The 23038-nt window shown below is 59.2% G+C and overlaps 1 protein-coding gene across 1 annotated transcript in view; it reads right to left on the bottom strand.

Annotated features, from left to right (window-relative positions):
- The window catches only part of TMPRSS13 (transmembrane serine protease 13), a 35235-nt gene extending 12628 nt beyond the window's left edge, over positions 1–22607 (bottom strand). The window contains 7 exon segments of the mRNA XM_075909444.1: positions 348–440; positions 3884–4013; positions 4520–4642; positions 7199–7309; positions 8826–9003; positions 19565–19701; positions 22339–22607. Coding sequence (XP_075765559.1) covers positions 348–440; positions 3884–4013; positions 4520–4642; positions 7199–7309; position 8826 — 458 coding nt within the window. The 5' untranslated portion in view covers positions 8827–9003; positions 19565–19701; positions 22339–22607.
- Positions 22608–23038: the final 431 nt, after the last annotated feature.

Genomic DNA, 23038 nt, shown 5'->3' with positions numbered 1-23038 from the left:
CTGGATTTGCACCGGTGCAAACTGAGGCCAGAGTTCGTTGCTCCCAGGTGCTTCCCCTCCCCTACGTACCAGGCGTGGGTAGGCCAGTGCCAAAGCACGGGCCATGGTGCAGCAGCTCAGGCCTGCAGGGCTGTCCCGGGGCACACGGCACTCACTGCACTGCCAGGTCTCTGCAAACCGCGCTGCGGCCCAGACGGCTGCTCTGGCCATCGGAGGGGAGGGAACACTGGTGCCCATCCTGGCCCCCCCCCCCCCCCCCGCTTTGTAACTCGGACACTGGGGAAGGGCACCGCCCTGTCCGTAGGCTCCCCAGCACAAGGGAAAAGGCGACAGAGCCGCGGCCTTACCTGTTGAGGCTCTGCTGGATGGTGAGATGATCCTTGGTGACACTGAGGCTTTTGCCAGGGAAGGGCACGGGCACGTACTCCGTGAGCGAGGAGCTGGGAGGAGACGGAGCAGTCACGCCATGCACGCTGACTGTGACATGTCTGTGCCCATGGCCCTCGCACAAACCTACACGGTGACTGTGATGTGGGCTGTGCCCGTGGCCCTCGCACAAAACTACACGGTGACTGTGATGTGGTCTATGCCCACGGCCCTCGCACAAACCTACACGGTGACTGTGATGTGGTCTGTGCCCACGGCCCTCGCACAAACCTACACGCTGACTGTGATGTGGTCTGTGCCCGTGGCCCTCGCACAAAACTACACGGTGACTGTGATGTGGTCTGTGCCCACGGCCCTCGCACAAACCTACACGGTGACTGTGATGTGGTCTGTGCCCACGGCCCTCGCACAAACCTACACGGTGACTGTGATGTGGTCTGTGCCCGTGGCCCTCGCACAAAACTACACGGTGACTGTGATGTGGTCTGTGCCCACGGCCCTCGCACAAACCTACACGGTGACTGTGATGTGGTCTGTGCCCACGGCCCTCGCACAAACCTACACGGTGACTGTGATGTGGTCTGTGCCCGTGGCCCTCGCACAAAACTACACGGTGACTGTGATGTGGTCTGTGCCCGTGGCCCTCGCACAAAACTACACGGTGACTGTGATGTGGTCTGTGCCCACGGCCCTCGCACAAACCTACACGGTGACTGTGATGTGGTCTGTGCCCACGGCCCTCGCACAAACCTACACGGTGACTGTGATGTGGTCTGTGCCCGTGGCCCTCGCACAAAACTACACGGTGACTGTGATGTGGTCTGTGCCCGTGGCCCTCGCACAAAACTACATGGTGACTGTGATGTGGTCTGTGCCCGTGGCCCTCGCACAAACCTACACGGTGACTGTGATGTGGGCTGTGCCCACGGCCCTCGCACAAACCTACACGGTGACTGTGATGTGGTCTGTGCCCGTGGCCCTCGCACAAAACTACACGCTGACTGTGATGTGGTCTATGCCCACGGCCCTCGCACAAAACTACACGGTGACTGTGATGTGGTCTGTGCCCACGGCCCTCGCACAAAACTACACGGTGACTGTGATGTGGTCTGTGCCCACGGCCCTCGCACAAACCTACACGCTGACTGTGATGTGGTCTGTGCCCGTGGCCCTCGCACAAAACTACACGGTGACTGTGATGTGGTCTGTGCCCACGGCCCTCGCACAAACCTACACGGTGACTGTGATGTGGTCTGTGCCCACGGCCCTCGCACAAAACTACACGGTGACTGTGATGTGGTCTGTGCCCACGGCCCTCGCACAAAACTACACGGTGACTGTGATGTGGTCTGTGCCCACGGCCCTCGCACAAAACTACACGGTGACTGTGATGTGGTCTGTGCCCACGGCCCTCGCACAAAACTACACGCTGACTGTGATGTGGTCTGTGCCCACGGCCCTCGCACAAAACTACACGCTGACTGTGATGTGGTCTGTGCCCACGGCCCTCGCACAAAACTACACGCTGACTGTGATGTGGTCTGTGCCCACGGCCCTCGCACAAAACTACACGGTGACTGTGATGTGGTCTGTGCCCACGGCCCTCGCACAAAACTACACGCTGACTGTGATGTGGTCTGTGCCCACGGCCCTCGCACAAAACTACACGCTGACTGTGATGTGGTCTGTGCCCACGGCCCTCGCACAAAACTACACGGTGACTGTGATGTGGTCTGTGCCCACGGCCCTCGCACAAAACTACACGGTGACTGTGATGTGGTCTGTGCCCACGGCCTTCGCACAAAACTACACGCTGACTGTGATGTGGTCTGTGCCCACGGCCCTCGCACAAAACTACACGCTGACTGTGATGTGGTCTGTGCCCGTGGCCCTCGCACAAAACTACACGGTGACTGTGATGTGGTCTGTGCCCACGGCCCTCGCACAAAACTACACGGTGACTGTGATGTGGTCTGTGCCCACGGCCCTCGCACAAACCTACACGCTGACTGTGATGTGGTCTGTGCCCGTGGCCCTCGCACAAAACTACACGGTGACTGTGATGTGGTCTGTGCCCACGGCCCTCGCACAAACCTACACGGTGACTGTGATGTGGTCTGTGCCCACGGCCCTCGCACAAAACTACACGGTGACTGTGATGTGGTCTGTGCCCACGGCCCTCGCACAAAACTACACGCTGACTGTGATGTGGTCTGTGCCCACGGCCCTCGCACAAAACTACACGCTGACTGTGATGTGGTCTGTGCCCACGGCCCTCGCACAAAACTACACGGTGACTGTGATGTGGTCTGTGCCCACGGCCCTCGCACAAAACTACACGGTGACTGTGATGTGGTCTGTGCCCACGGCCCTCGCACAAAACTACACGCTGACTGTGATGTGGTCTGTGCCCACGGCCCTCGCACAAAACTACACGGTGACTGTGATGTGGTCTGTGCCCACGGCCCTCGCACAAAACTACACGGTGACTGTGATGTGGTCTGTGCCCACGGCCTTCGCACAAAACTACACGCTGACTGTGATGTGGTCTGTGCCCACGGCCCTCGCACAAAACTACACGCTGACTGTGATGTGGTCTGTGCCCGTGGCCCTCGCACAAAACTACACGGTGACTGTCATGTGGTCTGTGCCCACGGCCCTCGCACGGAACTGCAGGACGGCTGTGATGTGACCCACAAACTGCTCATTCACACGTACCCCAATCTGGGTTAGCAGCAAGGTCTTCATCCCTGGTGCATTCATAGCAGCCCCTGCCTGGGTCACCAGAGGGCTTTGAATACCAGCTGCCCAGGGCACGCAGCAAGGGCCTTGTGGGTATGTCTACACTGGAATGAAAGTCCTGTGGCGGGACTGCCACTGAACCACGTCAGCCAACCTAGGCCTGCGGAGCTAAAAACGCTGCGACCTTCCACGCACGCGGGATCCCTCCCGGGTCTTCGCACAGCACCAAGGCCCCGCTGGGCTGTTGGGCTGCACTGGACACATCCCCGTTAGCTGGCAGCTGCCGGAGCCGGTTGGGGACCAGCCACTGGAGGGCAGCAAAGGTCCCTTCTCTCCAGGCGGGTGCCCTAGTCCCCAGGCTGGTCTGCACGGGGGAGGGGGGTTGCCTTGCTGCGCTGACAGTGTAGCCGTGCCCCTGGAAATGCTAGTGCACCCGCACTGCACCAATGTAGAGTTAGTTGCACGGTTGCTTGTGGAAACAACCTGGGTGAGCAGCACCAGTGCAAGTCGCTTCTGCGGGGACCCTGTGAACCGGCGCTGGGGGCAGTTGGCAAGGGGCTGGCACGTCTGTGCTGGGGGGAGGGGGCCCATTGTAGACAAGTCCCCTGGTCCCCCTTCCAACACCTGCCATGCACCAGTCGGATCCATTTCTTGAAAGGACCAAGGGCTGGGGGGGCAGACACGCTGGCTGGTGAGTCGCCCCTTGAGCCTTTGGAACGCTCCCTGGGTGGGGCTGGGTTCCCCGGGAGATTACCTGTGAAATCCCAGCTGCTGGCAGGTCTTCCTGGAGAAGGAGTCGTTCCAGGCGCTGCTGCAGACAGGCAGCCACTGGCTCTCGGCGCTGGAGTAGACATGGAGCAGGGACCGGTTCCACCCAAACCGCACTGCAGGCAGGCAGGAGAGAGCGGATCAGTGGGAGGGCAAACGGGGCCTGGCTCCAGCCTGCGCCCTTCACCTGGGCCTGGCCAAGAGCAAAGCTGCCTGCACCAGGGTGAGCGTGCCCCGCGGGGCGGGACGGGACGGGCTCGGGCGAGCGGGGATGCATGGACTGGATGTCAGGGGGTTTTCCAAAGGCTGGGGCTGGCCTCCCCCCTCCCCCACATGTCCCTCCAGACCCCTCTTTCCTGACAGAAGGGGGCATTTCACCACTGCTCACCAGCCCAGGGACAAAGGCCAAAAGCTGGGACGGCCGGGACGGGGCTTAGCAAAGGGCCAGGCCTGGCCAGCGCGGGACACGATGGACCCCACAGGGCCTGGGCCCCGCGCCCTCGTGCCAGCACAGGCATCACTGCACAGGCCTGGCCTGGGACCGTCTGCGTCGGGGGGCAGGAGCCTAGCACGCAGGGCGGGGGCCAGGGCCCGGGGAGCCGCTGCGCTCCAGGCGAGTTACCGCAGTCCAGCTCATCGCTCTTGTGGGAGCAGTCGGCCACCCCGTCACAGCGCACGGCTCTGTGGTTGCAGCTCTCCGCCGGCTCCTTGTACTGAAAGCCGGTGCCCGACCGCCACAACAGGACTGCAAGCAAACACACGGGGAGCTGGAGACGGGGGGCCGGGGGCTTTCCTGCAGCCAATCCCCCTGGCCAGGCACTCGCTCCCACACCTGCCCTGGCTGCGGGGGCCAAACTCCCCTGGCAAAACCTGCGCTGGATTCTCAGGAGCAGTCACTGTTGTGGTTGCTCCAAAGTCCCGGTCAGGGCATGGAGCGGATGCTCCCCAAGCGCACTCACCCAGCTCCAAGGTAACCCTCTCTTTGTGCCGGCAGGAAGGAGCAGGCCGCTCAGCCCGGTGCCCCCCTCAAACCCTGATTGTCCCTATGTCAGCGCTACGACCCACCCGACCCACCCCGGCCCCACGAGGGACTGCCTGGAAAGCCAGACACAGACAAACCTGGGCTGGAAGCCGCCAGGCCATGCCCCTTGGGAATGCAGCCTGTGCCCGAGGCTCCCCGACCCACATGCGCTCAGAGCACACGCGGCCCCTGGATGGTTTGCACGGGGCTCAGGCAAAGCCGGGCGGCCGGTGGAAGTCGACTGACTCTCCCTTGGCACCTTTGGGCTCCCCTGCACCAGCGCTCAGGGCACGTGAGTCCCCACGGACGGGGTCTCGCTGGAAAAGGGCCCAGCCCCACTCGGGTTGCGCCGTCGGAGCCTGGCGCTCAGACCTCAGACTGTTACGGGCCCAAGCTGCCTGGGCATGTCTGGGGCGGGGCCAGTCCTCTGCATCCAGAGTCTGCTTTGGGCCAGTCTCAGTTCGCTCGCTCCCCACCCCCGGGCAATCCAGAGCTGCTGCGTGTGGGTCAGCTCCGTCCACTCTCCATCCTCACTGCACCCACTTTTAATTTGCATCTGGATGTGCCCAGTAACAATGCTCTGAATCCGCGGGATGCAGCAGGGCTCCGAAGTGCAGCTGAGCAAAGGAAACCTAGCAGCTAGATCTGACCCAAACTCCTCACTGGGGGAAGCCTGGAAATAACGTTTCTCTCTCTGCGGATTGGCCACTACAAGTCGCTGAGTGTAAATGCTGCCAGTCAGCTCCTATGCAGACAGCGTTCGTCCACCCCACTGGCCTGGGAACATTCTGGTGAGTGGGGGGCTGAAATCCAGCCCCTCCCATTGTCCACCCACCCCCACCGCAAAGCCCTGTCATGTGGGGCTGGCAGCCTGGACCGGGGGCATGGAGCTGGTAGCAAAACCCCCCTCCCCCGACAGGCTTGGGTGGCAGCAGAGCCCCCAGCACACAGACCTTGACATGTGGGGCTGGCAGCTAGTGCCCCAGGCAGCCCCACAGCCCTAGTGCCCCACAGCGCTACTGCCAACAAAGCAGTGATTGTACTTGTGCAGCGCACACACCTGCTGGCTGTGGGGCTGTCCCATGGAATGGCCCGGAGCCCCCGTCCAGCCAGAGAGCAGAGCATGGGTTTGCTCGCCGGGCGCCAGCTGGCTTTTAGCTCACACTGGAGAGGCTCACGCACTAAGCTCCAGAGGACCCAGGTTTGGTTCCGCCTGGTGATGTTACATTTGCATTCAACGTGGCAGTTTCCCCGCTGGGGAGGGGTACGTGAGAAAAGTCCCTCGTCCCTTGCAAGAGCAGCCTGGCACAGGCAGGGAGGAGAAGGGCTTTGCATAGTGCTGGTAGCTGTGGCTGCACTTGGAAATCTTGGCAGGAAATGGAAAGTGCCGGGCGGCTTATCGACACAGCGAACCGCTGGCCTGCGAGTACTCGGGGCACGTGGCAGCTCAGCACGTAGCCAGAACGAGCCACCCGGCTTGATTGAATTTCCCAGCAAAACCCTTCGCTCCCCGGTGCCCAGCAGATGTCAGGAAAACTCCAGAAACAGATGGATGGAGGCACCGGGGCCATGTGCGCAGGGCGGCAGCCCCCTGCCCCCGGACAGCCAGGCAGCGCTAACTGGGCTAGCCTCTATTCCCAGGCTGCGGCCGGGCTGGCAGGGACACCCCTCCCCCCTCCCAGAGGGCTCTGAGGGGGAGCGCGGCGGAGGGGAGACCAGCCCAGCTCCTGAGTAACCCCTGCTAGCCTGTCACCACGCTGGAGTCAATGCTCTTACCCCGAGGGGGAGGGGAGGGAAGAAAATTCAGCCCATGCGCCCAAGCCCGTCACGCTGGCCCTCGAGGGACATCAGAGCTGAACCACCTTCAGTCTCCGGGGCACTCTGGACCCAAATCCGAGCTGCCCAGCGCATGCCCCCTGCAGTAAGCCAAGTCTGGCCAGCCTCGGGCTCCCGGGGCGCCTGGGAGCTGAGGCAAACGCGGCGGCTCAGACCTAGGTCTGGTTGCCCAGGAGCCCGGGAGCAGGCGGGAGGCAGCACACGCTGGGCAGCTTTCGGTTCTGGCTCTCCGGAGCCACCGGCACCAGGGCGGGCCTTTGTATTCACTCCTCCGTTTCCTTGTCCAGGCGCGGCACACAGACCGGTCCCCTCGGGTTACAGCCCCGGGCCAGTCGCTGTGCCGGGCCTGCCCAGACCCCGAGCGCAGGCACGCGGCTGCCCCCAGGGCGGTGCCGGGACTTGGCCTGGGCCCACGCAAGCCGGCTATGGAAGGGAGAGACTCACAGAGCAGGATGAGGGCAATCAGCAGGAGGATCAGGAAGGAGAGGCAGAGGATCAGCGCCAGCCTCTTCTGGCTCATGCATGAGGAGACCGTGCACGTCGCCGCCGGCGCCACTGGGGTGGGAGGAGAAACACAGTCACTCGTGCGCCTGCTTGTAGGGGTCCCTGGCGTGCCCCATTCTTCTCCAGCCCAGGGGCTCCCCACTGGGGCTGGCTCTCCAGACAGCAGGCCACGGAGAGGCAGGGCACACACCCTGCCAGCGCACACGGAGAGAGGCCTCGTTCCCCTAGCGCCTTCCTGCCCGGGGGCCCCCTCGCCCCTGCACCTGTGGGGACTGAGAAACACGGCCCCAGCATCTCTCCGTCACGGCTGGCTCTGCACGGAGGCTAGCCAAGCCCACCCCGGCAAGGTCCCTGTGCGGGGACCGAGGGACACGTGGGGGCCAGGCCCCAGCATCTCTTCTTCATCATGGCTGGCTCTGCACGGAGGCTAGCCAAGCCCACCCCGGCAAGGTCCCTGCGCGGGGACCGAGGGACACGCGGGAGCCGGGCCCCAGCATCTCTCCGTCACGGCTGGCTCTGCACGGAGGCTAGCCAAGCCCACCCCGGCAGGGTCCCTGCGCGGGGACCGAGGGACACGCGGGAGCCGGGCCCCAGCATCTCTCCGTCACGGCTGGCTCTGCACGGAGGCTAGCCAAGCCCACCCCGGCAGGGTCCCTGCGCGGGGACTGAGGGACACGCGGGAGCCGGGCCCCAGCATCTCTCCGTCACGGCTGGCTCTGCACGGAGGCTAGCCAAGCCCACCCCGGCAGGGTCCCTGCGCGGGGACCGAGGGACACGCGGGAGCTGGGCCCCAGCATCTCTCCGTCACGGCTGGCTCTGCATGGAGGCTAGCCAAGCCCACCCCGGCGGGGTCCCTGTGCGGGGACTGAGGGACACGCGGGAGCTGGGCCCCAGCATCTCTCCGTCACGGCTGGCTCTGCACGGAGGCTAGCCAAGCCCACCCCGGCAGGGTCCCTGCGCGGGGACTGAGGGACACGCGGGAGCTGGGCCCCAGCATCTCTCCGTCACGGCTGGATCTGCACGGAGGCTAGCCAAGCCCACCCCGGCAGGGTCCCTGCGCGGGGACCGAGGGACACGTGGGGGCCAGGCCCCAGCATCTCTCCGTCACGGCTGGCTCTGCACGGAGGCTAGCCAAGCCCACCCCGGCAGGGTCCCTGTGCAAGGGTCCAGGGCAGGCCCCAGTCTCACAGGCAGGACGAGTGTCGCCGCCTCATTCCTAACGCCAGGCCAAGCCCCCCGGCCCGGGGCAGAGGAGATGCCCACGGTGCTGCTTAGCACGTGACTCCTGCATGCTCTGGTAGAACCAGGCCACGGGCGTCCTTGCACATGGCCGTAGCACACGCCTGGGCACCCCTCCCTGCCCCCGCTGCTCTCCCAGGCTGTGGGTGTTTCTTTTAGCCAGCAGGGGGTGGCAGGACACTGTCTCCTGCATGGGACCCCCCCCCCCCAGCTGGTACCTTCAGTCCCATCTCCCAGCCAGCCCACCCCGGGGGGAAGGGGGGGCTACTGCCCGAACACCTGCGGCTCACGAGTGCAGCCCAGGCCAGGACACTGCAGGCGAACTCACTTGTGTCCTCGCACGCCAGGCCGAGTGGTGGGGCCGACGCAGGCTCTGGCGTGCACGGCGTGCAGTGGCTCCCACGGACACTCCCTCGGGGCTGCGCAGACAGGGTGGCGATGGAGTGGCTGGCTCAGGAGGCATAGGGCTCGGGAGCAAGGTGGCTGGTTGGCGGAGTCAGACTGACCTGCGGGGAAAGGAGACACCGTCGCTCACGCAGTCGGCCCGGGAGCCCGTGGGGCCGGCTGGCAGTAGGGGAAGGAGGCCACCAAAGGACCGGCCTTGGTAAAGCAGGAGCCAGGGCGGCAGCCAGCAAGGCCCAATAGCAGGGCTTCCCGAAGGAGCTGGCTGGCTTTGGATGCAGATGCACCTCCAGGGTACCACGGGCAAAGAGGTGTCTTCTGTAGGGGTGGAAAAGCCTCAGGCCGCGTCATTCTGGTGTTTCTCCTTTTGGGGACTGCAGGCCCCTTGTCCAAGCGCATCCACCCTGGAACTCGGCCCGGCCCCACGGCTCAGCCCCGCAGCCGCAGCGCCGCCCCGGTGAGGCACAAGGCAGCGGGGTTTGGAAACAGGGCAGCGATCGTTATGTAAGCCCCTGAGTCACTCCCTCCCAACAGGCCCATGAAGCTCCCAGGGCTAATTAGTGACATTCATAATTGCAGGTCCAAGCCCTGAAACTTCCTGAGCCCTGGAATGCTGCTCTGCCGTGATGTCACAAGTGCGCAGCGGGAAGGTGGGACCCAGGGTTTGTCTGCTCCACTCCTGAGCAGGGACGGGAGTGAGCATCACCCCTGCCGGGCCTGCCGGGCCTGCGGGCAGAGGCGCCCCAGCCCATCGGGGCAGCCCCCATCCACAGCAGGCCCGTCTGGCCAGAGCAGCTCCTGCCCATGGTGGGGGGGTCGCTCCAGCCCCACTGCCCCTGTTTAATCAGCTGACTGGTTAAACATAATGTTGAACTGATTGGCCAGGATTTTACACCCCTGCTCCTGAGCGCCCTACTGAGCTAATCCAGATCCCTGTGCCACGTTCCCCCAGTTCTCCTCGGCTTTGAGCTCAGAACAATCGGTAGTTCTGTCATAGAATCATAGAATAATAGGACTGGAAGGGACCTCGAGAGGTCATCGAGTCCAGCCCCCCGCCCTCAAGGCAGGACCAAGCTCCGTCTACACCATCCCTGACAGATGTCTATCTAACCTGTTCTTAAATATCTCCAGAGAGGGAGATTCCACCACCTCCCTTGGCAATTTATTCCAATATTTGACCACCCTGACAGTTAGGAATTTTTTCCTAATGTCCAATCTAAACCTCCCCTGCTGCACTTTAAGCCCATTACTCCTTGTCCTGTCCTCAGAAACCAAGAGGAACAAATTTTCTCCTTCCTCCTTGTGACACCCTTTTAGATATTTGAAAACCGCTCTCATGTCCCCCCTTAATCTTCTTTTTTCCAAACTAAACAAGCCCAGTTCATGAAGCCTGGCTTCATAGGTCATGTTCTCTAGACCTTTAATCATTCTTGTCACTCTTCTCTGTACCCTTTCCAATTTCTCCACATCTTTCTTGAAATGTGGCGCCCAGAACTGGACACAGTACTCCAGCTGAGGCCTAACTAGTGCAGAGTAGAGCGGCAGAATGACTTCACGAGTTTTGCTTACAACACACCTGTTGATACAACCTAGAATCATAATTACTTTTTTTGCAACAGCATCACACTGTTGACTCATATTCAACTTGTGGTCCACTATGACCCCTAGATCCCTTTCCGCCATGCTCCTTCCTAGACAGTCGCTTCCCATCTTGTATGTATGGAACTGATTGTTCCTTCCTAAGTGGAGCACTTTGCATTTCTCTTTATTAAACCTCATCCTGTTTACCTCTGACCATTTCTCTAACTTGCTAAGGTCATTTTGAATTATGTCCCTATCCTCCAAAGAAGTAGCAACCCCACCCAGTTTGGTATCATCTGCAAACTTAATAAGCGTACTCTCTATCCCAATATCTACATCATTGATGAAGATATTGAACAGTACGGGTCCCAAAACAGACCCTTGAGGAACTCCACTTGTTATCCCTTTCCAGCAGGATTTAGAACCGTTAACAACAACTCTCTGACTACGGTTATCCAGCCAATTATGCACCCACCTTATCGTGGCCCTATCTAAGTTATATTTGCCTAATTTATCAATAAGAATATCATGTGAGACCGTATCAAATGCCTTACTAAAGTCTAGGTATATGACATCCACCGCTTCTCCCTTATCCACAAGGCTCGTTATCTTATCAAAGAAAGTTATCAGATTAGTTTGGCATGACTTGTTCTTCACAAACCCATGCTGGCTATTCCCTATCACTTTATTACTTTATTAATTTCCAAGTGTTTGCATAGGATTTCCTTAATTACCTGCTCCATTATCTTCCCTGGGACAGACATTAAACTGACCGGTCTGTAGTTTCCTGGGTTGTTCTTATTCCCCTTTTTATAGATGGGCACAATATTTGCCCTTTTCCAGTCTTCTGGAATCTCCCCTGTCTGCCATGATTTTTCAAAGATCATAGCTAAAGGCTCAGATACCTCCTCTATCAGCTCCTTGAGTATCCTGGGATGCATTTCATCAGGACCTGGTGACTTGCTGACATCTAACTTTCCTAAGTGATTTTTAACTTGTTCTTTGTGTATCCTATCCTGTCGGTAAAGTGGTTTCTGTTTTAAATCCCTGGCTACTTTTAGCAGCAAGAAGTCACTTGTAACAGAGAGTTTGCAAAAGGAAAATGTTACTTGTGCAGCGAGAGAGGCCAGGAATGGCGCAGCAAACACCAGAGCGTGCTATGAGTCAGCCCTTTCAGACAGTCTGTGCAAAGGGGACACCAGTGAGACGTGGGTGGCTCTCCAACAGAGACACAAACCGGGAGGTCACCGCTCCCCGGCCGGGTTACAAAGGCAAGAGGCTGCGGGGAGCACGTATTGTCAGCGTTTCTCTCTCAAAGCCTTCATCCACGACGTGGAAAGGTCCGGCTTGCCCCAAAGCAGCTGCTGCCCCGGCCAAGCGCTGAGCGAGGGAGAGTTCTCACCCAGCGGAAGAAGGAAGATTCAGTCCCTGAGCAGCACAGCCCGCCTGGGCACCGACCGTCCCCGAGGCTCTCCGTGCATCCCGGAGAGCGGCCACTCTTGGGCCCATCCCTACGCAATGCACAGTGCAGCAAAGGAAGGGCGTGCGCCTTCAGCAAGGGACACGCGGCCGCACAAACCAGAGCGACTTCCGCCAACCCCAAACATTCACAAATCACAGTCGGGTTCCAAAAACCAATGAGGCCAGTTTACACGCGTAGCGGTGGCTCTCGATTTGCCTTCCTGGAATCCCAGGGTGGACAGAAATCTCGGAGTCATCGAGTCCAGCCCCCTCCCAAGGCAGGACCAACCCCAACTCAGTCATCCCGACCAAGGCTTTGTCAAGCTGGCTTAAAGACCCCGTCCCTAGGGAACCCAGCCCAGCGCTTCCCCACCCCCCTAGGGAAATAGCTTTTCCTTATCTCCAACCTAGACCTCCCCCGCTGCAACTTGAGCCCATTGCTCCTTGTTCTGCCACCACTGAGAACAGCCTCTCTCCATCCTCTTTGGAACCTCCCTTCAGGAAGTTGAAGGCTGCTATCAAATCCCCCCTCACTCTTCGCTTCTGCAGACTAAACAAACCCAAATCCCTCAGCCTCTCCTCATAGGCCATGTGCTCCAGCCCCCTCAGCATTTTGGTCGCCCTCCGCTGACCCTTCTCTAATGCGTCCACGTCCTTTCCTTGTGGGTTTAGAACTCGTCAGAGTCACTTTTTCAAACTTTTCTCCATAACCACAAACTTCCTTTAAAGAAGAAAACTGGGCTGCTGGTGTCTTCACTTTTCTCCCGGAGCAGCGGCTTGGTCTGATTCCTGCTGAGTTTTCTTATTGACTATTTGATTTGGCCTCGGTTTGCCCCCTTTGCCATGGGAATGGCACATTCTTCCATGAGTACATTGAACGGCTGCCGAATTTCACTATCCACTTGGTACATGTAATATTTAAGGGTATGTCTACACTACCCTCCTAGTTCAAACTACCTAGTTCGAGCCCCGTGTAGCTGCCCTGCACAGGGTTCGAACCAGCGGGGTTTTAAAAATGGCGGCTCCCCGCTTATGCAAATGAAGCCCGGGAAATTCAAATCCCGGGCTTCATTTGCAAGTGCGGTATGCCTACATTACCCCGCTAGTTCGAACTAGGAGGGTAGTGTAGACATACCCTAACTTCCTTGGGCGAGTCATCACAGATGTCCCTGCTCCTCCTCCAATCAGGCTATTTTCTCATTTTTCCATTGGAGGAGCAGAACAACATCACAAAAGGCCGCTGGGACGGAGCTCTAGGCCTGCCTGTGCTTCCCCCCTGCCCAAGGTGACTGACCGATCTGTCAGTTCTCTGGCAATCCAGAAAATTTAAAACAAATATGCCAGGTCTACCAGAAGATGGAAAATGTGGCGACCAGTAATCGCAGATAATTACCAGCCGAAGGGGCTTGTTTGGTTTTGTAGCTTATCTTAACGTTTGGCCATTTTTTCGATACACTGGAAAGACTTTTCTAAACCAGAAATCCTGTCAGATCAAACCCTTCCCGTGAAATGACACAAATTCAGCAAACATGTTGGCCAGGCAGCACTCGATTCACTATCTGCCCGTTTCCAGCTCTAATCTTTGACCCCAGACCAGCCCATGTCACCCACACACACTCAGGCATCAAGGCGAGAAGGGACTGTGATGGCAATCCAGGCTAAGCAGCCACTCAGCACAAGCTGGAAAACTTCCATGAGTAATTCCCGCCTCTGTGCCAGGGCTCATGCATAAGCAATAGTGTGTCTCTCCAGTGAAATCCCACCCTGATGTAAAGACAACAACTGAGACACAACCTGCCACCTACGAACGTCGGAGCGGCCGGCCTGGGTCACACCAAAGGCCCATCCAGCCCAGTGTCCAGTCTGCTCACAACAGCCAATGCCGGGTGCCCAGAGGGAGTGAACAGATCAGGGAATCACCACGAGGTCCCTCCCATCGCCCATTCCCAGCCTCTGGCAAACAGAGACCAGGGACACCATCCCTGCCCATCCTGGCTAATAGCCGATGGACCTAACCTCCATGAATCCATCTAGCTCTTTTTTGAACCCTGTTAAAGTTCTAGCCTTCATCACATCCTCTGGCAAGGAGTTCCACAGGTTGACTGTGCTCTGAGTGAAGAAAAACTTCCTTCTGTTTGTTTTAAACCTGCTGCCCATTAATTTCATTTGGTGACCCCTAGTTCTTTTATTGTGGGAATAAGTAAATAACTTTTCCTTATTCACTTTTTCCATACGAGTCATGATTTTATAGACCTCTATCATATAAAAACATTAGAACGGCCAGACTGGGTCAGACCAAAGGTCCATCCAGCCCCGCGTCCTGTCGCCGACAGTGGCCAATGCCAGGTGCCCCAGAGGGAGTGAACCGAACAGGTAATGATCAAGCCATCTCTCTCCTGCCATCCATCTCCACCCTCTGACAAACAGAGGCTAGGGACACCATTCCTTACCCACCCTGGCTAGTAACCATTGATGGCCCTAACCTCCATGAATCTATCTGGCTCTTTCTTGACCCCTGTTAAAGTCCTGGCCTTCACCACCTCCTCTGGCATTTCCTTAACACAAAGTTCACAGAAGGCCAAGCCCAGTGTTCAAAATCAATGATGGGAAAGCAGGTGCAAGTGACAGTTAGAAATTATCGGCTGCTTCCAAGTGGGTGTTTAAGCAAAACTGAAAGGACCCAGCTGCGGCCTTACGGTACGGTGAAACAAACAGAAACTGAAAGTCCCAGGAATCGGGTAAGTATCAATCACTTGGGAGGAATGAGATCAGAGGCAGACCAAAAACTCCTGTGGTTTTGAAGTAGTTGAAATGAGCTGCCTAAAGATCTGCTCTTCCCCCTTCCCGGCCCATCACCCATTGGCCTCTGAACTCGTTTGCCTTTCTGAGCGGAAAAGCAAACGCCCCAGGGCGAGAGCCTGGCTCTTCTGTGCCCGTGGCTGGCACTGCTGGTGCCGTGAGGAGCCCCCCGGCTAGCGACGGGCACAGTCCCCGCTGCTGCAGAGCCAGCGCCAGGCTAGTGCCTCGCTCGCATCCTCAGGCTAGACTGAGCTTGAGAGGCCCTGCCGAGTCCCGCTGGGTGGGAGTATAAACAAGCCCTTCTCGTGCGCGGCAGCAGGAGGAAGTTGAGGTGAGAGCAGAGACGGTTTCTAATCCACCAAAACACGCGATGTGATGCTGCAAACCAGCCTGCTTGATCCTGCAGCGATACCTGGGACTTCTCCTCTGACACGGTCAGGCCAGGGCAAGGGCCCATCTAGCAGGCAGGGGGCGGTCCGAGCAAGGGGCAGGGCAGCAGCCGCAGTGACTGCACCCCTTTGAAATCTGCTCAGACCCCCGAGAGCACCGATGTACTGAAGACGCCAGCCCAAAGAAGGCTGATGTATAGCGGGATGCGCCACACGGCTATTATTCCCTTGGCTCTGGGGTGGGGGGTCAGATGGAGCAACTCAGACACGGCTTCCTGCAGCCCAGTGAGACAAGCTCCTCAGCCACAGACCCCAAGGCCCCCCTGCAGAGGGGGAAACTGAGGCACGGAGCCAGGCAGGGGCTTACCCAAGCTCATGCAGTGAGTCCTCAGCAGAGCTGAGTGCAACCCTCAGAACTCCTGGCTCCCCGGCCCGTGCTTATGCAGCTAGTGTTAGTCGGTAGCTGCGAAAACAACCAGCAGTCCTGTGGCCCCAGGGAGACTAACAGGTTTGTTTGGGCATAAGCTTTCGTGGGTAAACGAGCGTAAGTCAGACACCAAGAAAGGCAACATACAAAACAGGAGGGGGACCCGTTCACCTCTCTGCACTCGCAGTAATGGATTTACACGTGGCCATCCTCCTACAAAGCCACTTCCAAACCGGGCTACACAGCCAAACAGCAGAGCTGCAATTCATCTGTTGCGAGCCAGACACGAGGAGTCGTTCCTCCGCTCTGCTCTGCCCTGCTCAGGCCTCAGCTGCAGGATCGGGTCCAGTTCTGGGCGCCGCGTTTCAAGAAGGATGTGGAGAAATCGGAGAGGGTCCAGAGAAGAGCAACGAGAATGATGAAAGGTCGAGAGAACAGGAGCTAGGAGGGACGGCTGAAAGAACTGGGCTTGTTTAGCTTAGAAAGGAGCAGACCGAGAGAGGACGTGCGAGTGGTTTTCAAGTACCTAAAAGGGTGTCACAAGGAGGAGGGAGACAAATGGTTCTCCTTGGCCTCTGAGGGTAGGGTAAGAAGCAGCCAAGGAGATTTAGGTTGGACATTAGGAGAAACTTTCTGTCAGGGTGGCTAAGGGCTGGAATAAGTTGCCCAGGGAGGTGGTGGAATCTCCCATCCCTGGAGATACTTAAGAGCAGGTTGGACAGACACCTGGCAGGGATGAGCTAAAGCTTCAGAGGGGTGGCTGAGTTAGTCTGTAACTGGAAAAACTTCAACAACAACCAATAGTCCAGCAGCACCTTGAAGACAAACAAACCCTGTAGACGGTGTCATGAGCTTGCATGGACACGAGTCACATCTTCAGATGCCTGGAGTATAAAAAGGCCATTTCCAAAAATAAAACAGGGAAGGGGGGAGGGAAACAAGGGGGAAAGAGAGTGAATTAGAGCCTTGAGTTACAAGAAGCTGATAGAGAAGGTGCAAATTGTTCTTAAGTGCCCATTGTTTAGTTGGTTAAGTGCACTGGCATGTGGAAGGTCCCGTGCTAGCCAGGGAATGTTTTATTCAGACCTTTGTGATGGGTCCCAAACTTGTAAATGGACTTAAGTTCTAACCTTTCCCTGTGCATTTGGCTTGTGGAATTGGCCGGAAGTAACACGGTGACTTGGAGATCCATTGCTGGGTGTCCAGGCAGATTAAAGTGTCTCCAACAGGTTTCTGTGTGTTGCCTTTTCCGATATCTGATTTGTGCCCATTGCTTTCCCCATAGAGACTGTCCATTTGGCCAATATCCAGGGCAGTGGGGCATTGCTGGCATAGATCACATCAGTGGGTGTGTGATTGAATGAGCCCCTGATGTAGTGGCTGGCGTGGTTGGGTCCAGTGATGAAATCGCTGGTGTAGCTGTGTGGACAGAGCTGGCGCCTGGGCTGACAGCAGGGGTGGGTTCCTGGGTGAGTGTGATGGGGGGGGGGGGGTGCTGCGTGGTTACTGGAAAGAATTTGTTTGAGGCGAGGGGGTTGTCTGTAGGCGAGAACTGGCCTTTCCCCCAAGGTCTCTGAGTGAGGGGTCATTTTCCAGGACGGGCTGTAGATTGCTGGGGTTTAAGCTGTGGGCTGCAGGTGACAAGTAGAATTCTGTTGTTTTCACTTCTTGGCCTGTCTTGAAGTTGCTCATGTCCGGGAATTCTTCTGGCTCTGCTGGTCTGTTTTTTCACTTCTCTGGGTGGATGATCCAGACAGTGCCGTCTGGTGAGGGCAGGGGACTGGCCTCGATGGCCTCTCGAGGTCCCTTCCAGTCCTAGGAGTCTAGGATTCTAGGGTTTGCCAGTTTAACACAGTCATACTAGGACTGAATAGGGACTTAGAAGGTTTCTCTCACAACAAAAGCAGTTTCCCCTCTCTTGGTATTCACACCTCCCATCAGCTGCTGGGCGTGAGCCACATCCACCCACTCTGAACTGGTCTCCTTATCACTGGTCCTGCATCTGATAAGTAACTCCCTCCCTTTGTTGTACAAGCGCTCACACCTCTATCTCCCTGCCTCTGTCATTTCCACTCCAATGCACCTGATGAAGTGGGGTTTACCTACGCAGGCTGATGCCCAGATTAACCTGGTAGTCTGGAGGGTGCCACAGGAGCCCTCCTGTCCTCAGCACAGCCCCTTCGCAGGGCACCGGAGGGGTGTACTTGCTGGGCAGGTCCCCAGGGGATGGTTTGCTCCCCAGACCCGTGGAGTAGAGCCAGCAGGGCCAGCGTGCCCGCCTACCACCGGCAAAGCTCAGACCCGAGGGCAACCCTGCGTCCACTCCAGTTTGAGCTAGAGCCCCTCTTCAGAAAGCACCAGTCGGAAAACCTGCTGCCCCCGGGGAGCGGTTCCCAGGGTAACTCCCCGCGCCCTTCACAGGAGCCTTTTCTGGCCAGTCTGGATCCGTCTCGCTTCAGCTTCCAGCCCCTGGCTCCTGCTGGGCCTTTCCCTGCTCCATCGGAGCCCGGGAGCTGTCCCTCACCACGCTGGGCCTGCTGATCCAGCCACCCCTCCACCTGAACAAAGGCCCCGAGCCCAGGCTCTGGCCAGTGGGTGGGCACAGGGGTTATCCCCCCCCCCTCGGCAGGGTCCAGCCCTTTCCGCCCCCGCCGTTGGCTTGGTAAGGAGCACTGCCCACAGAGCCGGCCAGCACCCCTGGCTGAGGCCGGTGTATACACAGGGAGCTTTGCACCACGACAAGGAACTCACCGTGCATCCGTCGAGTCCATGCAGGTGTTAAAGAGAACAGGCTGGTTCTTTCTGCTCGGTGCAGCACCCGGGAGAGGGCGATCGCTGTTCTCCAAACAGAAAGGGATAAATGTCACTAAGAGGAGAAACAAACGTCCGGGCAGCCGGCCTCTCCCTGGGCCGTCGGGCAAAGCAGTCGCAAATCTGTGCGGTAACACGCCACGGCACGTTACGGCAGTAGCACCCCGCTGAGGTATCGGCCCCATGTCACAGATGGGGAAACCGAGGCACAGAAAGGCACTTCAGTGACTAGCCAAAGGCCATGCAGTGACACAGCAGAGCTCAGGGCTCAGGAGTTCCTGGTTCTCTGGCCCGTGGCCTCACGGTACCAAGCCTGGGCCCACGTTGGGGCTGTTCCATTCACTTCACCACGGCAGGGCCAACTGACACCAGCAGAGCCTTTGGCCTAACCCTGGGCCTTGCATTTCCATGGGAGCTTGGTCCATTTCACCATGAAAAATCAGAGCCACCGAGAAAAAGTAACATCCCCTTCACCACCACAATGCCAGCGTCTGCCTGGCGACCTCTCACTGAGCCTTAAAGCACCTGCTGAGGCAGCTCCTATTCTGCCCCTTTCACTAATGGGGAATCCGAGGCACAGAGCAGTGATGGTCAGTGTCAGAGAAAAGAACCCAGAAACCCTGGCTCCTCCGCCCCCATTCCACTGAATCCTAGAACTAGAAGGGACCACGAGAAGCCATCGAGTCCAGTCCCTACCCCCACGGCAGGACCAGGCAACATCTAGAGCATCCCTGACAGCTGTCTGGCCAACCTGCCCTTAAAAATCTCCAGTGATGGAGATTCCACAACCTCCCCAGGCAACTTATCCCAGTGTCTCACCCCCCGGACAGGCAGGAAGTTTTTCCTAATGTCCAACCTGAACCTCCCTTGCTGCAGTTTGAGCCCCTTGCTTCTTGTCCTGTCCTCAGAGGCCAAGGAGAACAAGTTTTCTCCTCCTCCTTTTAGATACCTGAAAACCGCTGTCATGTCCCCTCTCCGTCTTCTCCTTTCTAAACTAAACAAGCCCAGTTCCTTCAGTCTTCAGAATTCTCCCATCTGCTACAAACATGCTGCTTGAGAGGACTGTCCTTCGGAGAGGGCAGGAAAACAAACCCAGGTCCACTCCCCATCGCATGCCCAGAAAGCAGCATGTTAATTAACCCCCAATCCCTGCCTGGCAGCTCTGCAAGGAGCTGGGCAGCTTCCTAACCCGCTTACCAGAGGGCTGTGTGGTTCCAGGGCCGCGGCTGGGGCTGGGGTCAGGGATCAGAGGGCTGCCAGCTCCATGGTTCCAGAGATCCGGAGAGAGCAGGAGTTCGGCCGGAATGGAACAGGAAGTGTGTCTGTCCTCACACCTGTACGGGAACGCCAGGGTAATCAGCAGAGGAAAACCAGCCTGACCTGTCACTCAGCTCTGCAGGCTGTTTGCTCCCGGTTACCCCATACGTTGTGTATAAATATCTGCCTCTTACTTACCGCCCCATCCGCCCGGCCTGACAGCTGGGCAGAGGCATCTTTGCGCAGAGGCACCAGAAACCTGGGAGGAACCTGGCAGGGGCCTGGATTCTCACTGCCAGCTCAGCTGCATCTTTCGGGAAGAAAAGTCCCGGACGCCCTAGCGGGAGGGCAGGGACACTCGGAGGTCCGTTGCGTTCAGCGTGATTCGGTTCAAGGGGACACAGGGAGTCTGGTGGCACTTTCAGCCTGAGCCGTGCATTGAGGCAGGCGGGCGCTCATGCCCTGATGCCGCAATCCACGTGTGAGACTCGGGTGGTATCTGCCGAAACAGCCTAACCTGGCTCCCCGCTGAAGCCGGTTCTCTCGCTGCTCGGCTGGCTCACAAACGTTCCTCCCTGAGCCCAGAGCTGCCCCATCCTCCCCCAGCTGAGCCCTGAGAGCAGCCCAGTTTCATGTGAACTCCCTGGAGTGAGGTCACTCTCCTAAGGCGCTCGCTGCAGAGCGTGACTCAGAGGGCACCAAGCAGGAGCGGCCACGCCCCTTCGCCAGCTCACTCGCTGCCGGCCTGGGAGAAAGGGCCCCGCTCCGGCCCAGCAGCGCCACACTGAGCTCTCCAGTTCCAGGCCACGGCCCCTGGCTGTTCTCCGCTGCCACAAGCCACAGGGGGCCATGAGAGGCAGGGTATCAAGTAGAGCAACCCTGGGGCTGCTCTAAGTCCCAGCTGGGGCTGGGCAGCCTGCCCCAGAATATGGGAGACACAAACATGCCCCCCAACACCCCCTTTTCACCCTGAGCTAAACACAGGAGCGGAGGAGAACCAGGCCCCTGTCTCTTCCCGCCCCCTCACTGTCACTGCCGCAGCCACAGCTGCCCTCCCCCGCTGGGGGTCGCAAGGGGAGAACACAGAATCCAAGGGGCCTGCGACTTTCCACGTCCAGGGACAACAGCTACTGCTGGCCCCGCGGGACCGTTCGGGGCACACCGTGTCCCCAGCAGCATCACGCCGGCCCTGTGCCAGCCGCGGGAAGAAGGGGGGACCAGTCTCTGCCACAGGACATCAGGAGAGTGATGCTCTGCGCCACATGCTGGTGGGGCGTCGCCGGTCCCTGCCAGGCTGCTCTGCGCGGAGAATCCTGGCTCCATGGCTCCGGGGGATCCGGTTCGGGGTGGGACAGGAGCTCGGGCGAGTGCTGCACGGCTGGCGAGGGGAGGCCGTCAGTGCAGCGCTGCAAACCCTGTCCCGACTCACGGCTGGAGAGATCTGCCAGCCTGCCCTCCTGTGGTCACGTCCAGCAGCGCAAGGGGGCCGCAGACTGCTCCTGCTGGAGGAGCTGGATCCAGTAGCAGTTCTAGCCCCGAGTACATGAGAATGCAGGAGCAAGGGGGGCGTCCTGCCCTCTGAGTCCCATTTCGTTGGTCATTTCCACAGGGCAGTTCACTCTGCGATTCCTTTTCAGCAGCGCCCCAAGCAGCCCCGTGCTCAGAGGTGGAGCCGGGCCGAGGAGCAGGGAGAGAAAAGTGTCTCTTTGACTCATCTGACTCGGCCACCTCAGCCAGCCCCCGGCTCGGCTGCACGGGAGAGGGACCTCCATGTGGTCCGAACCGCGCTGGGCCGGCCTCTGGCCCCTCTGGCTGTGCAGAACGCCCGCTCCGGGGGCACAGCTGGACTCTGCCAAGTCCCAAGACCCGCAGGGCAGAGCTGGGGGGGAAGGGGGGGCTGAACCAAAGAGTTTCCCGAAAAATGTTCATTTTCTGTGAGGTTTCCCGGGGGGTTCCCTGGGGAAACGGGGAGCCAGGCGCTTGCCAGTGAAAACGGTGAGTGCTCGTTAAAACTGTCGGGTTTCACTTGCTGGAAACGAAACAGGTTATCAAAAACGGGGTTTGAAAAGTGGCGCATGTGAATGGAAAGTGACGTCCCCCAACAACGGCCATTCTTAGACCCAGTGATAGGTCTGGTAGAGCCAGGAGAGCCCCCCCTCGCCTTCCGACCAAAGCTACCCGGTGTAACGTGCTTCCTGGGGCCCTGTTACTGCTGAGCCCCAGAGCAGCTGATAAGAATCGTGTTTGTGTGGCTCAGCCGGAAGCCACACGGCCACAGGCCAGGATCGTGTCTGCTGTGTGGCTCTACCCACGCTAGCAAGAGCGGGGGGACGTGGACAGGCCTGGGGCAGAGGCACTGAGAAAGCCCTGGGCGCTGAGGAAATGGAGCTGCGGACTCAGTGTCACTCCATCCAGCGAGTCGGTGCCCCAGTAGCCCCAGCCAGGTTCCCTTCCCGAATCAGAGCAGTCCGTGCTCACAGACGGTGCCGGGCGCTTTCTGCCGGAGGCGGGGGGTTAGCCTCCGTGTCTGCCAAGTCCACTAGGGAATGACAGCCTGCGTGTCCCACTCCATTCCGCACTGAGCGCGCTTCCTTCCTGTCTGCAGCTGTCACGCAGCTCTGGCGAGCGGGGCCGTCCCCCCCTCGCCTCTGCAGCGCTGACCCCCGGGGTCTCGCTTCCCCACGCGTGCCCTCCCTCCGTCTTGCTGCACGTACCCCTGGCAGCGGGCTCCTGCTCTGCGCGGTGCAGGTGGGCACCAGCAGCACTAACCCCGCCATTGCCGAGGGCCTGTCTGCAGCTGGGCCTGCCCCACGCAGCCTGTGGCTCCTGGCCTCTCTCTGCTGTGAAGTCCGGCTGCTTGGTCCTCGCTGGCAGCGCCGCTACTGTCGCCGTTCTCACCCCGCGGTCCGAACCCAAAAGCAGAGGCGGCCGCCCGGAGGGCGCGGGACTCCCGGGCTGTGCGGTTTGATGTTGCGGCTCCAGGGCGCTGTCGTGTGCCGCCTGGGGACGGTTAGTCGATCCCGCCCCACTTGTCAGAGGCCGCCCCACACCCTGCTCTGGCCACCGGCCCCGTTCTTTGGGCCTGATGCCAGCCCAGCGCAGACTGCTCTTCCGGCCATCGGACAGCACCTACCCGGCGCCCCTCCTTCGTGGGCCCTGGCTCAGCTCCCCCCACACGGCCTGCGCTGGGGCCTGGCCCTGTCCGCCTGGGCTTTCCTCGGCGCTGCTCACGTTTGCTCAAGGACCTCAGCACCGCTCCCCTGCCTGGCCTGCGAATGCGCCTCATTGAGCGGAGGGAGCGCGTGAAAAGCTGCTGGAGCCGTGTAAAGTGACGTCCGCAAGGCCCACGGCTCAGCTGCCTCGCGGAGAGCTGCCAGCCCCGGCCCTGTGGCTCTGCCGGCCGTGGAGAGACAC

Source organism: Pelodiscus sinensis, chromosome 26 (assembly GCF_049634645.1).
Source record: "Pelodiscus sinensis isolate JC-2024 chromosome 26, ASM4963464v1, whole genome shotgun sequence".
Taxonomy (NCBI): domain Eukaryota; kingdom Metazoa; phylum Chordata; order Testudines; family Trionychidae; genus Pelodiscus; species Pelodiscus sinensis.
The sequence above is the reverse complement of the archived record's forward strand: the minus strand, read 5'-3'. Positions and strand labels throughout refer to the sequence as shown.